Raw genomic sequence first — 14,397 nt, 5'->3', positions numbered from 1 at the left:
TTCAAGGTTGTCAATGTCAAATTTATTGACTAATATTTTCTTCTTCAAGCCTCCAGTAGGGATGAGGTTTGGGTTCACCACCCTCATGAGTTTGAAGCAAACCCTGCGTGTTTAAGGTTCATGGGGCTGGGATTTGCCAAGACCAAATTTTTTTGGAACTATAATGTACTGCCTGGTCTTTGCACTTAGGTCAGCTATCTTAGAAGACCCAATAAGGGGGCTTTTCATAAGTCGCCCCCCATTATAAAAGGGTGAGGTCACAGCAGCCATATTGGCACTGTGCTTTAGCTGTGATAGGGAAAGAATAGAAAAGAAATTATTCTATGTTTTCCTAAAAGGTAAAGAGACACCTACTTGCCGTCAAACTAACAATGTGAATGTTTAATCTACTTTCAAAAATGCACCAGCTCCTCTTGAAGAAAGAAAAAACAGCTAATGCTGTGTTACAAACTAGATAGAAATTGTATTGTAAACAATTTGATAAGGCATCATTAAGGATAAATTAAAAATCTCAACAACCTGACCTTAGCAAGTGAAGGATTAAATAAAACTTCAGGAATTCTTAAGCGTTCCACTCCAAATTTACAGTTATATCCATTAGGAAACTCAAAGGGTACAGGGGGTATCTTGGCAGCCACACTAGATAAATCAAGAGAACATGTCATATTAAATAAATTATCTGCAGTACAATAATATTTATGAATATCCTATTCAGGCAGATACAGTATAGAGGTGAAGAATATGAAATAAACTTACAAATAACATGTATTCTATAGGAATATACAAGCTACAGGTGCAAAATAAAGATACAAAAATCAAGCTTACTTCTCATGGTATATGGTGTTTGAAACCTGAAGGACTGTTGACTTGAAATCATGTATTACACGCTATAAAAATAAAAAGCAGATATATTGAAAAAAAAGTTTTAACAATAAAATTTGCATTGCAATCTCATTTTGCTTACATTGCACATATTATTATGCCAAGAATCAGTGACTTGAGGTAGGTTCTCTTTTCTATTCCAGTTGGCTGGTGCTCCTTCCTGTACTGCTTCCTACAAGTTATAAAAAACATAATAAGACCACGGCGCATGTGCTGTCAATTAACACACTTAGTAGTTTGTGATGTGTAAAAGGAAAGTTGTGAAAGGAAAATTCTAATTTTTGAAGTGAATGTTGGAAAAGCACAATGTAATGTAACAATTATTCTAGGCAAAACATACATGTCCCTAAATTATATGTAAACCCTAATGCTGGGTTTCTGTATATTTACCATCATGCCTCACTATTTACATTCTTCTTAAAGCGGGGTTCCACTCACACTGTAAAAAATATAAAAGTCTGCAGCTACAAAAACTGTAGCTGCTGACTTTTTAAACAGCCACTCACCTGTCCCTCGATCCCACGGTGTCCTCCCCGCAGCCCGTTTCACCAGCCGCCTGGTGTTCCAGGCGCCGGCATCTTCAGTGTGGGCACCCGGATTTGACAGCTTGCGGCTTCACAGCCATGTGCCCACTGTGCCATGCGTGAGTAGCGCTACGCTTTCTGAATGGCCTTGTAGTGTTCTTGGACCTGTCACATGTCCCACAAGACTACGAGGAGGGAGGGTAGGAGGACAACTTTCGTTTCTGATCGTTTAGGTGATTGCAGCAGAAGTGAGAGCAGGTACCTGTCAATTTTGGGTATCCGCTCCCCAAAAGTGCCAATCCTTAATGGGAAGGGGGTTCCAATCTTTAAAGCGGAACTTCCCCTATTGGGTGGAGCTCCACCTTAAGCAAGACTTTTAGTTGCAAACTTTTATTACCTGGAACCCTGTCAGTAACAACACTTCAAATTACAGGCTGACCATTCTACACCACTGCCTCACAATGAGCCACTGCACTGATAACCTGCCATGTACCTTTCTTTAATTGGCCATTAGCTTGCCTTTCAGATAGGCAGCCTAACGATCAACTGAAGGAGCTAGCACAGCAAACTGACAACGCTGCTGATAATTTGGGTTTAGTGGCTTAGCATCAGCCTGTAACAGGAAATGCTGATACTTTCAGGATATCCAGGTAAGAATTTAGCAACAAATTCACTTTGCTTACGAAAACTGTACACAGGCATGTAGCCAAACATACTGAATAATAGATCTACATACACTTTAATCTTTTCTACTACATAAAGGTGTTTTTTTCTTTTGCCAGTTTATCTTACCTTTGAACTAATCATGTATGGGGGAACCAGATCTACATTCATCTCTTGAAATAACTCTCTGCACTGTGTAGTAAGGAAGTCTCCAGCAAGAGGAGATTTTACAATACCTGCCAAAACAATAACAATATAAAAAGAGTCATGTTTTCATTATAGAAAAACTGTCCTGAAGGGAACTACGAGGGCTGTCATTGCTGACCTCCTTCTGAAAATGGAAGTTATCAGGTTGTTATCCTGACCTTTTAGCTTCAGTTCAGTCTAGGTCACTAACCACAATCAGTATGAAGACCAGATAAATTAAAAGTCCTTATATGTGTAGATATTTCAGGTCACTGAAACAAAGTACTGATGCATGGCAGTCTTGAAACAACTGTTTTTAGAACAAGTGGTTGGCAATTTCATCATTCATGTTTGTCTTTGGGTTACAAATACACCAGATCTGGTAGTTATACTTAGCAAGGAGAGTATTATATTACCTTCCAAAGGCAAATCAACTTTGTGATGTAGGAGAACTGAACCATATGGAGATGCGTTTTAGTGCAATGAATGGGTGGTTTACGGTCCTAGAGGCTGCTCACCAGCCACTGTGGAGTCTTGCTGGACCCCAAGAGGAGTTTACTAATGATTTGAAAGGATGGGCGTGCCACACCAGCTTGTACAGTCCTTTTACAATACAGTCAGGTCCATAAATATTGGGACATCGACACAATTCTAACATTTTTGGCTCTATACACCACCACAATGGATTTGAAATGAAACGAACAAGATGTGCTTTAACTTCAGACTGTCAGCTTTAATTTGAGGGTATTTACATCCAAATCAGGTGAACGGTGTAGGAATTACAACAGTTTGCATATGTGCCTCCCACTTGTTAAGGTACCAAAAGTAATGGGACAGAATAATAATCATAAATCAAACTTTCACTTTTTAATACTTGGTTGCAAATCCTTTGCAGTCAATTACAGCCTGAAGTCTGGAACGCATAGACATCACCAGACGCTGGGTTTCATCCCTGGTGATGCTCTGCCAGGCCTCTACTGCAACTGTCTTCAGTTCCTGCTTGTTCTTGGGGCATTTTCCCTTCAGTTTTGTCTTCAGCAAGTGAAATGCATGCTCAATCGGATTTAGGTCAGGTGATTGACTTGGCCATTGCATAACATTCCACTTCTTTCCCTTAAAAAACTCTTTGGTTGCTTTTGCAGTATGCTTTGGATCATTGTCCATCTGCACTGTGAAGCGGCGTCCAATGAGTTGTGAAGCATTTGGCTGAATATAAGTAGATAAAATTGCCCGAAACACTTCAGAATTCATCCTGCTGCTGTTGTCAGCAGTCACATCATCAATAAATACAAGAGAACCAGTTCCATTGGCAGCCATACATGCCCACGCCATGACACTACCACCACCATGCTTCACTGATGAGGTGGTATGCTTAGGATCATGAGCAGTTCCTTTCCTTCTCCATACTCTTCTCTTCCCATCACTCTGGTACAAGTTGATGTTGGTCTCATCTGTCCATAGGATGTTGTTCCAGAACTGTGAAGGCTTTTTTAGATGTCGTTTGGCAAACTCTAATCTGGCCTTCCTGTTTTTGAGGCTCACCAGTGGTTTACATCTTGTGGTGAACCCTCTGTATTCACTCTGGTGAAGTCTTCTCTTGATTGTTGACTTTGACACACATACACCTACCTCCTGGAGAGTGTTCTTGATCTGGCCAACTGTTGTGAATGGTGTTTTCTTCACCAGGGAAAGATTTCTTTGGTGATCCACCACAGTTGTTTTCCATGGTCTTCTGGGTCTTTTGGTGTTGCTGAGCTCACCAGTGCGTTCCTTCTTTTTAAGAATGTTCCAAACAGTTGTTTTGGCCACGCCTAATGTTTCTGCTATCTCTCTGATGAGTTTGTTTTGTTTTTTCAGCCTAATGATGGCTTGCTTCACTGATAGTGACAGCTCTTTGGATCTCATCTTGAGAGTTGACAGCAACAGATTCCAAATGCAAACAGCACACTTGAAATGAACTCTGGACCTTTTATCTGCTCATTGTAATTGGGATAATGAGGGAATAACACACACCTGGCCATGGAACAGCTGAGAAGCCAATTGTCCCATTACTTTTGGTACCTTAACAAGTGGGAGGCACATATGCAAACTGTTGTAATTCCTACACCGTTCACCTGATTTGGATGTAAATACCCTCAAATTAAAGCTGACAGTCTGCAGTTAAAGCACATCTTGTTCGTTTCATTTCAAATCCATTGTGGTGGTGTATAGAGCCAAAAATGTTAGAATTGTGTCGACGTCCCAATATTTATGGACCTGACTGTATGTTTATTTATTTTGTAACAGCCAACATGTTTTGGGGGCTCAGCACTCATCAGGGCTAAAAAACAGATAATATAGGTACCTGGATTGGAAAAGCCTGGCAACTACCATTTTCAGAGCAAGTAAGTGGCAATTTCATCATTCATGTTTGTCATACGGCGAGTTTACATAAACATCCGATCTGGTATTTAGTTTAGCAAGGACGGTATTACATTACCTTCCAAAGGCAAATCAACTTGTCATGAAGTTTGTGGGCCTAGCTATACACATAGTTTTAATCACTATTCAGAATGTGATTAACTCCTCACCTCTTTTTAAATACTCTGAAACCAAGATGCTGCAATGTGTTGCAAAACAAGAATACAAACTGTCCATTATAACAAATAAAGATTAATGCTGTGGAGGAGCAAGACTCATTCCATTAGGTTTCTTCACAGTAAGAGCTGTGAAAATGTGGAATAGACTCCCTCAAGAGTTGGTTCTGGCCAGCTCAGTGGATTGCTTTAAAAAAGGCCTGGATTATTTCTTAGATACACAGAATATAACTGGATACTAACATTTATAGGTAAAGTTGATCCAGGGAATATCCGATTGCCTCTCGGGGGATCAAGAAGGAATTTTTTTCCCTGCAGGAGCAAATTGGATCGTGCTTTGCTGGGTTTTTTGCCTTCCTCTGGATCAACTGTGGGTATAGGATTATAATTTTTTTTGTTTTTTCTCTTTAAATGGTTGAACTGGATGGACTCTTGTCTTTTTTCAACCAAACTAACTGTAATTCCTGAAGACTTAGAAAAAATAACAGTCAGGCCCTACAGCTAATTTGGTTGCATGTGTGATTTGCTAGGGGTGAACAGGGAGGGGATCGAAATGCACTAAGTATAAGATAAATTAAGTAGAACTATAGAGAACTACAGTTGTGTCCAAAATTATTCAACCCCCAATGCTGTAAAGGGGTTTAGGGACTATAGTGTACATTTGGAATTGTATTCAGAATCAAATCCTACAAGGACGTTGTAACTACCCAAATGCAACTAAAATGACATCAATTGTTTATGTAATACAGTAGTAAATGGTTCTTATGTGGTTTCTTCATTGCCACAATTATTCAACCCCTTAAAGACTACCACTCTGAAGAACAGAGGTTCATACAGGTGCTTTCCATCAGGTATTGAAAACACCTGTGGATGTCACCGAGCAGCAATCAAGCATAATAAGCACCAATTAGGCAGCTTTAAAATGACTGTGATACTCAGCTCCTTCTAGACATTTACTGGTGTGGTTACAAACATGGTGAAGGCAAGAGAATGGTCCAGGAAGACAAGAGAAGAGGTGATTTCTCTTCACAGGAAGGGCAATGGCTATAAGAAGATTGCAAAGATGTTAAACATACCAAGAGACACCTTAGGAAGCATCATTCGCAAATTCAAGGCAAAGGGCACTGTTGAAACGCTACCTGGTCGTGGCAGAAAGAAGATGCTGACTTCGACTGCTGTGCGCTACCTGAAGCGTAGAGTGGAGAGAAGTCCCCGTGTGACTGCTGAGGAACTGAGAAAAGATTTGTCAGATGTGGGTACAGAAGTTTCAGCCCAGACAATAAGACGCACACTGCGTAATGAAGGCCTCCGTGCCAGAACTCCCAGGCGTACCCCCTTGCTGTCTCCAAAGAATAAGAAGAGTCGACTGCAGTATGCCAAAAGCCATGTGGACAAACCACAAAAGTTGTGGGATAGTGTTCTGTGGACTGATGAAACAAAATTAGAACTGTTTGGGCCCATGGATCAACGCTATGTTTGGAGGAGGAAGAACAAGGCCTATGATGAAAAGAACACCTTGCCTACTGTGAAGCATGGTGGAGGGTCAATCATGCTTTGGGGCTGTTTTGCTTCTGCAGGTACAGGGAAGCTTCAGCGTGTGCAAGGTACCATGAATTCTCTTCAGTACCAGGAGATATTGGATGGAAACGTGATGCAGTCCGTCACACACCTGAGGCTTGGGAGACGTTGGACCTTTCAACAGGACAATGATCCCAAGCATACCTCCAAGTCCACTAGAGCATGGTTGCAGAGGAAAGGCTGGAACATTTTGGAGTGGCCATCGCAGTCACCAGACTTAAATCCGATTGAGAACCTCTGGTGGGACTTAAAGAAAGCAGTTGCAGTGCGCAAGCCTAAGAATGTGACTGAACTGGAGGCCTTTGCCCATGAAGAATGGGCGAAGATACCCGTAGATCGCTGCAAGACACTTGTGTCAAGCTATGCTTCACGTTTAAAAGCTGTTATAACTGTAAAAGGATGCTGTACTAAGTACTAAGATTGAATGTCACTTGGGGGTTGAATAAAACTGATAATGCTGTGAGCACAGAAAAGACATTTGTGGTTATTTCATTATAACTGTTATGTTATATTTGTCTGACCTACAAGTGCCTCTTTAATGTAAATGTAAGCAAGATGACTGAATGATCAAAAGCAATGTCAAACTGGCCAAAACACTCAATTTCAGTGGGGGTTGAATAATTTTGGACACAACTGTATGTTGGAACTATTTTTCATTTTGGATAGAGCAAGGGAGAGTTATAGCCCCTGTCAGTTTTTTTTTTGTCATCTGTGTCCCATTGCACGGATTTCCCTTCACTTCCTGTCTCATAGCCAAACAGGAAGTGAGAGGAAATCCTTGCAAATTAACCACTAGTCCTCCAAAGGATTTGCCCCCCTTCCTGACCACGCCATTTTTGTGATACGGTGCTGCCTTACTTTAACTGACAATTGCACGATCATGCAAAGCTGCACCCAAATAAAATTTATGTCCTTTTTTACCACAAATGGAGCTTTCTTTCAGTGGTATTTGATCACCTGTGCATTTTTTAATTTTTGCGCTATAAACAAAAAAAGACCAACAATTTTAAAAAAAACAATATTTTTGACTTTTTTCTATAAAACATGTCCAGTACAAAAATTTAATAAATCAATTTTGTCAAATTTAGGCCAAAATTGATTCTGCTACATGTCTTTGCTGGAAAAAAAAAATCCCAGTACATTGGTTTACGTGAAAGTTATAGTGTGGTGGTGTATATATACTGGAATTTTTTTCTATATATATATTTTTTTCACTAGTAATGGCGGCGATCAGCGACTTATAGTGGGACTGCGGCGGGCATTCTGATACTGGCGGAGAACTGACTAACTCACTGACATCCCCAGTGACACCAATACAGTGATCAGCAGTAATAAAAAGCACTGACACTGTACTAATGACACTGGGCAGGAAGGGGTTAACATCTGGGGTGATCAAAGGGTTAACTGTGTGCTGTTTTACTATGTGGGCTGTGTGTGCTTTACACTGTATGCAGAGACATACAAAGCCTTGTGCTGGAGCTGACAGGGGAGACATCTCTATTTTTTACATACAGGTCTCTCGCCCATTGGTGATACTCGGAGATCGCTGGGTGCCAGCGGGGAATCACTGGCCTGGGACCTGGTGATTGACAGCCGAGGCAGAAAATGGTGGCGCAGATAGGGAATACAAAGTCGCATGTCCTTGCTGACAGGAGAGAGACCTGTGTTGTTTACACACAGGTCTCTTCCCTGTGAGCTTTCCCTTACGATCGCCGGGTGCTAGCCAGGAATCGCCCTGGTGATTGACATGGCTAGCCGCCGATGGTGACGCGGGTAGGGACGCACGCCACCTACCCGGAAATGCAAAATCGTGTGTGTGTGTGTGTGTATATATATATATATATATATATATGTGTGTGTGTGTATATATATATATATATATATATATATACACATATATATATGTGATTTTGCACAGCCATGCTGCCCTGTAGCAGTATTTCTGCTATAGGGTGGCGTGGAAGTGGTTAAGGGAATTCCTTGGAACTAGTGTCCCCATTGTAAGATTTCCCCTCAATTACTTTCCTGGGGACAACACAAAATGTGTGATTTTCTTTTACTTTCAATATTAAACTGAACAAATAGAGAGTGTGAAATTCTTTAATGGGGGCAAAGACAGCAATAAAAACTGACAGGGCTTCTAATTCATCTCTACGCCATAAAAAACAAAACAAAAGAGTTTTGCCTTTAGTTATACTTTAAGTGAGTTACACTTTATATGTATTTTTAAATAGAACTAGCATGAGTACCTAAACAAATCTACATTATAGCCTCCTGTATGGCGAATAAACACCAAATTATTTGTCTGCAGTTCATGCAGTAAGGAGTATCATTAAACATATATTACTTCAGGTGCACAGGTGTAAAAGGACCCAACATTCCCTGTACAGCAGCATTCAGATTAAGAGAGGGAGGTGCAGTGCTAGGAGCTTTATTGCTGTCAGTCACATATTTATTAGAGGAGTGATCAAGGCGGTGACCTCTACAATGTGCTACTTCTCATTCACTGTCTAGTTACAGGTAGTGAGGTCCAAGGCCTGGAAGTGCATTGATAGGTTAAAGCATTCAGATATATTTGTTTCATTTGTGTTAGCTGCTTGCCTGGAATTCATCTTTAAAAATCTAATTAATTTATTGTTCCTAATATTGACCTCACACGTACCATTCATTATTAAATTAAATTACATATTGTTCTTTCAATTCTTTTTATGCTATCACTCAAACACCTTGTCTTCTCCTTCAACTTAAATGGTTTTCTTGTACAAAAACAACTAAACAGTATAATACATTAAGTTTCCCACACAGACAAAAAAATATAAAATAAATCAACACGATGTTTACAAATCTAAAACAATTGCATGAGGACATCGTGCTGGCCACATGCAGTTTGGATTAGATCTGTTATATCATTTTAAAGTATTACTAAACCCACAAAACCCAGTAAAATCAGTCTGTATATGCAGTAAAGCATGCTTGTTATATTCACTGTGGAACCTAAGGGGTTAATCCTCTGCATTGTGTAAAAACGCTGGTTGATCCTGACTTCTCTGCTCCTCGTCCTTGTTCAAATGTCCACATCTTATTTCTTGATAAGACAGACTGAACCATGGCCATTCTGCACATGCTTAGTTTAGTGGGCATTGCTAGAGAAGTTTTTTTTAACTTGGTAGAGTTCATGTGATCAGCACAGGGACAATTAGCACTGTCCAGATAGAGGTCAGGGGTTTTTCATCCTCCTAGAGCAGAATGAAAACTCCTCCTACAAGCTGTAACCAGTGCTCTGCTGAACACTGATAGAAGTCACAAGACTGCTCTAACTGCTGATGGGAAAAGGTATTTAGCAGTTTATATTTACTGAAATAATTGCATTTCCATGTTCTGTGTACTGCGGGAGACCAGATATAGTGAATGCAGGGTCTTGGGTTTAATAACACTTTACCATTTTCCAACATTAATCAAGTATTTATACACACAAAGGCCACTTTGAATAAATGTATTGGTCATAAGAAAAAAAAAGAGGAGCTTGATATGATACAGTCAATGCTTACCTTTATGAATTATGCTTCCATCACGCACTGGAATGGCTGTTGTATATTTAGATCCACTATCCAAAATCAAACCAGTATTCCTTCCACTAGAGAATCTGATTTTATCAGTAAAGGAATTTTTGTACTGAGACAGTGATAGCTGTTCTTTGTATTTCAATTGCTGACAGCTTATAAAGTGTAAAAACCATGGTTCTCATTTCAGAAGTGGTCTCTAATGCCTAAAAGAATCCATTCATATTCAAACCCAAGAAAAAATGAATGACAATTCAGGGATGAAAGTTTGAATCTCTTCAATTTTTAAAGGCACTTTGCATTGTATCTAAACTCAAAAACAAAAATGTAATATATTGCAAGTTACCTAAGTCAATAGATGTGGTGGCTGTGTTAGTTTTCTTTTTCAGGCTGTTATTCCTTTATCTTCACTTGGTAATCCTGCAAAAAACACCCTTTCCTAGAATGGCTATGCCTACTTTTCCACTGTATCTATGGAAGGAGCCAGAGTTGCTATCCAAGTTGGACTTTACAGGGGACCTGTTGTTTTTTTATTATTTCAGACAAAAAGAATGGCAAAATGTGTACAGTACAGCATAAATTGAAGGTGCATAGCATTCACGTAAATACAAGATTGTGAGCTGTGTAATGGGAAAACATGCAATAATTTCTCTACTGAGGGCTGAAAGTATTGACCCTTAGAAAGCTATACTATCATACTTATAAAGAGAAGGCTGATCATCAGTAGATATTTGCCTGATTTACATCTTTAATTTTAACAGGAACATTAAACATTAAAGAAGATATGTATGCATTGTTTTGTTGTTTTCTTAAGTAGTGCCAATATGGAGAGGGAATATGGCTAGCACGCTGTCAACGTTACCAAAAAAAAACTGCAGGAAATGTGCACGCTGCCATTCCTGCCCACGCCTCAGAATTGTTATTGCCCATCTCTAGTGTTTGTCTGAAAAATCATAGGCTGCATATTTGTTCCAGATACTTTATCAGAAAGTGTTACAGCCATTGGATCCTTGTGACAGCCAGGCAACAGCTCCCCCCCAAAAAAATCATATGAGGCACCACTGTTAGATGTTCAGCCAGCTAGGGCCACTAATAGTGACATTTACAATGCACTCAAAGAAGAGATTGGATGCTTAAATGACCATAGCTTGGTACTATTAAGATTTAATCAGACACTCTGCACAAATTGTTGGTGCAATATAAATCCTGTATAATAATAATCATTATAATAATAATTCTAATGTAAACCATGTGCCAGACTTCATGTAAGGAATAGAGTTTGTTTGGGTGTCATTTTCTCTCAATGTTAAGCTAGAGGAGGTCAGCGATGAAAGCCTAAATGATTCTCCTAGCAAAGGTTTACTTTCATTTTTAAAACTGTAAAGAATAAACTAGTGTAAATAGTTTCATTTTAGGATATTTGGCCTTTTACCAAAAATATACTTTTTCTATGGTAAAGTCCTTTTAAAAAGTCTTTCACATTGCCATCAGTGGACGCATGCAAACAGGTAATAACTTTTTTAAAATTGGAAATGAATTTGCTATATCTACACAGGTGCCCTTGGCCTTTCTTTTTAAAGTGTAAAAAATAGGAACTATTAATAAAAGTTTAATTAAACTGATTTGATTCCTGTGCAGAACAAACAGTTCTAGGGCCAATGTGACTTCATGGCAAAGTCCTGTACAAACAGAGCAATGGAAGAGTTGCAGCAGTTATTAAAAATATCAAAAATGATTTGCAAAGTTTTTTTTTTTTTTATACAAAAGCTAATATTATTATATTATAATATAATACTATACAAATGTTAAGTGGAGAAACGTTTTGAAGAACCCTCATACATAGCCTACCTGACAGATCAGTTTGCTCATCTACTGATAGCCATTAAAAAGACTGAATATGGCAGGCATGAAGAAGGATACGTTGAAAGAACTGCACTTTTGGAGAGGTAAAATGCTGGAACGTGGTAATGCTCAAACATCAACTCGGTCAGCTTCTCACGTTTTTCTCTGGTATTCCACTAAAATAATAAATAAGAAATTCAGACATTCTCTGCAGGGTGTTTCATTGTATTCAAAACTCCCCTCTTTGATGAGAAATCTGGAAACTTCCATTAATAGATCATTTTTAATTATTTTCGAAAGCTTTACAATCACTTTAAGGAAGGGGTCTGTGATGTGGGGGGGGGGGGTTCTGCTGGGGACTCCTGAAATAAACGGGGGTCTCTTTATTATATTTAAGTCGACCTAACTCTACATTCCAAATCAGATGTGTTTGGGCTTTTCCTAATGTTCTTTATCTTAGTATCCAAGCATGAGATCTCCTGTAATATTCATCATTTAGGGTGACATATATAAATAGCACTTATAATAATAAAAATAATGATTTTGACTTACAAATGGCTCAGTCATTATCAGTGGATGTAAATGAGGCTTTGCATTGAGAGCTTTGAAAGTATAGTCCAAAATAGCCTGAAAGCCATCCCAATCTTCAACTGAAAGGAACAGATGCAATGTTGTTAAATTGTTGACATCATTTTTATTTATTCACAGACTGATATTTTCGAAACCATAAAACAATTTAAAACTAGAAGACAGATTAAAGTCTACTACTTAGGCCATCATAAAACATAGCGGAAACCACAATAAAATTGTCATAAATTGTGCAAGTATGAAAATCACATGAACAGGTCAAACAAATCCAACTACTATATATGGTTAGTATTGTAACCTGTACCTGAGGCTGATTTTACCTACTCTCTATAAGTCTATTTGTACTAGCTGACCTTTTTTTGAGAAAACTAAAGCACATTATCAGCCATCATAACTTTGAAGTGTAACGTCTCCAAACTTAAGATATGTTTTCCTGTCTAATAATTGACTGCCCTATAAATGATGTCATATTAATACAGTAAGCAGTGATTCCTGTTCCATATTTACCATTTTTGTAAGGCTCCTGAATATATTATACATATACGTGGAGTGAAAGTACAGGTCAGGTACAGAACAGGTCACTGTCCTCTATGCTCAGCATGGAAAAGTGAGCTTTGGCCGCCAATAGTCCTGGAACCTGACAAAGTAGGGACCTAGTTCTGGGAGTTAAGGAAAGGGTGACCACATGCACATACACAAGGGGGCATGGAGAATGAGCCTAGCCACTCTAGAACCAGAAGTCTGAGAACAAAAAAAAAAAGCTTGCATTTGAGAGATGAAACAAAGGAAAAGAGTGGTGGGCAGCACAGTGGTTAAGTGGTTAGCACTTCCGCCCAGTAGCACTAGGGTCATCGGTTTGAATCCCAACCACAGCACTACCTGCCTAGAGTTTGCATGGGTTTCCTCTGGGTACACCAAAGACATGCTGGTAGGGTAATTGGCTCCTGTCTAAATTGGCCCTAGTATGCGTATGAATGTGAGTTAGGCACCTTAGATTGTAAGCTCCTTGAGGGCAGGGACTGATGTGAATGTAAAATACAGTAAATACTCTATGTAAACTACTGTGTAAACTGACAGTGGTATAAAAGTACTTGTAATAAATAATAAACCAGAACATACAATCTACCTATATTTAAACATATTGCATTTATTTATTCTATTAAAAATATGAGTTTACTGTCACTTTAAGGATGGCGTAATTTCAAGTGTTAGAATAAGGAATACAGTGAACCCTTGTTTTGCCTTTTGAAGAGCAAAGTAACACATCCACTGTAATCCCTCCTCCTCACCTCCTTAGCAGCACATACTCAGTTTTCCACTCATCAAACAATTAACCTGCCAGAAGTAAAAATAACCTGCCTTATATTAGGTATGCTCAAGTGAAAGCTTACACAGGGGTAAAGACTCTACCTATGTGACAGTGCTGGTTCATGGCCCATCTGGAAGTACTGGATATTTCTGTCCCAGCAGCTGAGCAGAGCTGTGGAAGGTGAAGGAAGATGAGTATATGCTGATGGGGAGATGGAAAAAAAAGCAAATCTGTAGCTTTGGCCTACATGAGAAAAGCATTGGTTTTCATTATGGTTAGGATGAAATTAAGGGTTAGGTGTTATTGTCAAATTAAGGGTCGGTTTGGAGATAGAGGACCAAGATATTTTATGGAGACAATATATATTTTAATTATTTTCAGTACCTAGCTCTCCACACCAAGAACAACCAAGTTCTCAATATTAAAACCCATGGGCAACTTTTACAAGTTCAGCATATTCACTACCAGTGTACACATCACATTGTGTACAAAATAAAAGACTTACTGTGACATTACTGCCTTCCTTAGTTCAAACCTCTTAGCAGTCCAAGAGCTCAGTTGGACCCTCCAATGCATTTTTGTCTGTCCAGATTGTGCGCCTGAACCCGTGGTTTTGATTTGCACAGCTGTACTCAGACTAGACGCCCTCACATTGATGCTTAACTGCTCTCTTAACTACTGAATTGGAA

General features: G+C 39.1%; 1 protein-coding gene across 1 annotated transcript in view; it reads right to left on the bottom strand.

Annotated features, from left to right (window-relative positions):
• The window catches only part of LOC149463339 (actin-like protein 6A), a 46,689-nt gene that overhangs the window by 17,122 nt on the left and 15,170 nt on the right, over positions 1 to 14,397 (bottom strand). Inside the window, exons 4-10 of the mRNA XM_089675549.1 lie at positions 12,364 to 12,461; positions 11,890 to 11,987; positions 9,958 to 10,052; positions 2,199 to 2,305; positions 965 to 1,054; positions 826 to 887; positions 525 to 639 (exon numbers count right to left, since the gene is read on the bottom strand). Coding sequence (XP_089531675.1) covers positions 525 to 639; positions 826 to 887; positions 965 to 1,054; positions 2,199 to 2,305; positions 9,958 to 10,052; positions 11,890 to 11,987; positions 12,364 to 12,461 — 665 coding nt within the window. The remainder of the gene's footprint in view (positions 1 to 524; positions 640 to 825; positions 888 to 964; positions 1,055 to 2,198; positions 2,306 to 9,957; positions 10,053 to 11,889; positions 11,988 to 12,363; positions 12,462 to 14,397) is intronic.

This window comes from Staurois parvus, unplaced genomic scaffold (assembly GCF_062004578.1).
Source record: "Staurois parvus isolate SC_StPar_1 unplaced genomic scaffold, SC_StPar_1.0 ptg000155l, whole genome shotgun sequence".
Taxonomy (NCBI): domain Eukaryota; kingdom Metazoa; phylum Chordata; class Amphibia; order Anura; family Ranidae; genus Staurois; species Staurois parvus.
This window is presented reverse-complemented; position numbering and strand designations above follow the sequence as displayed.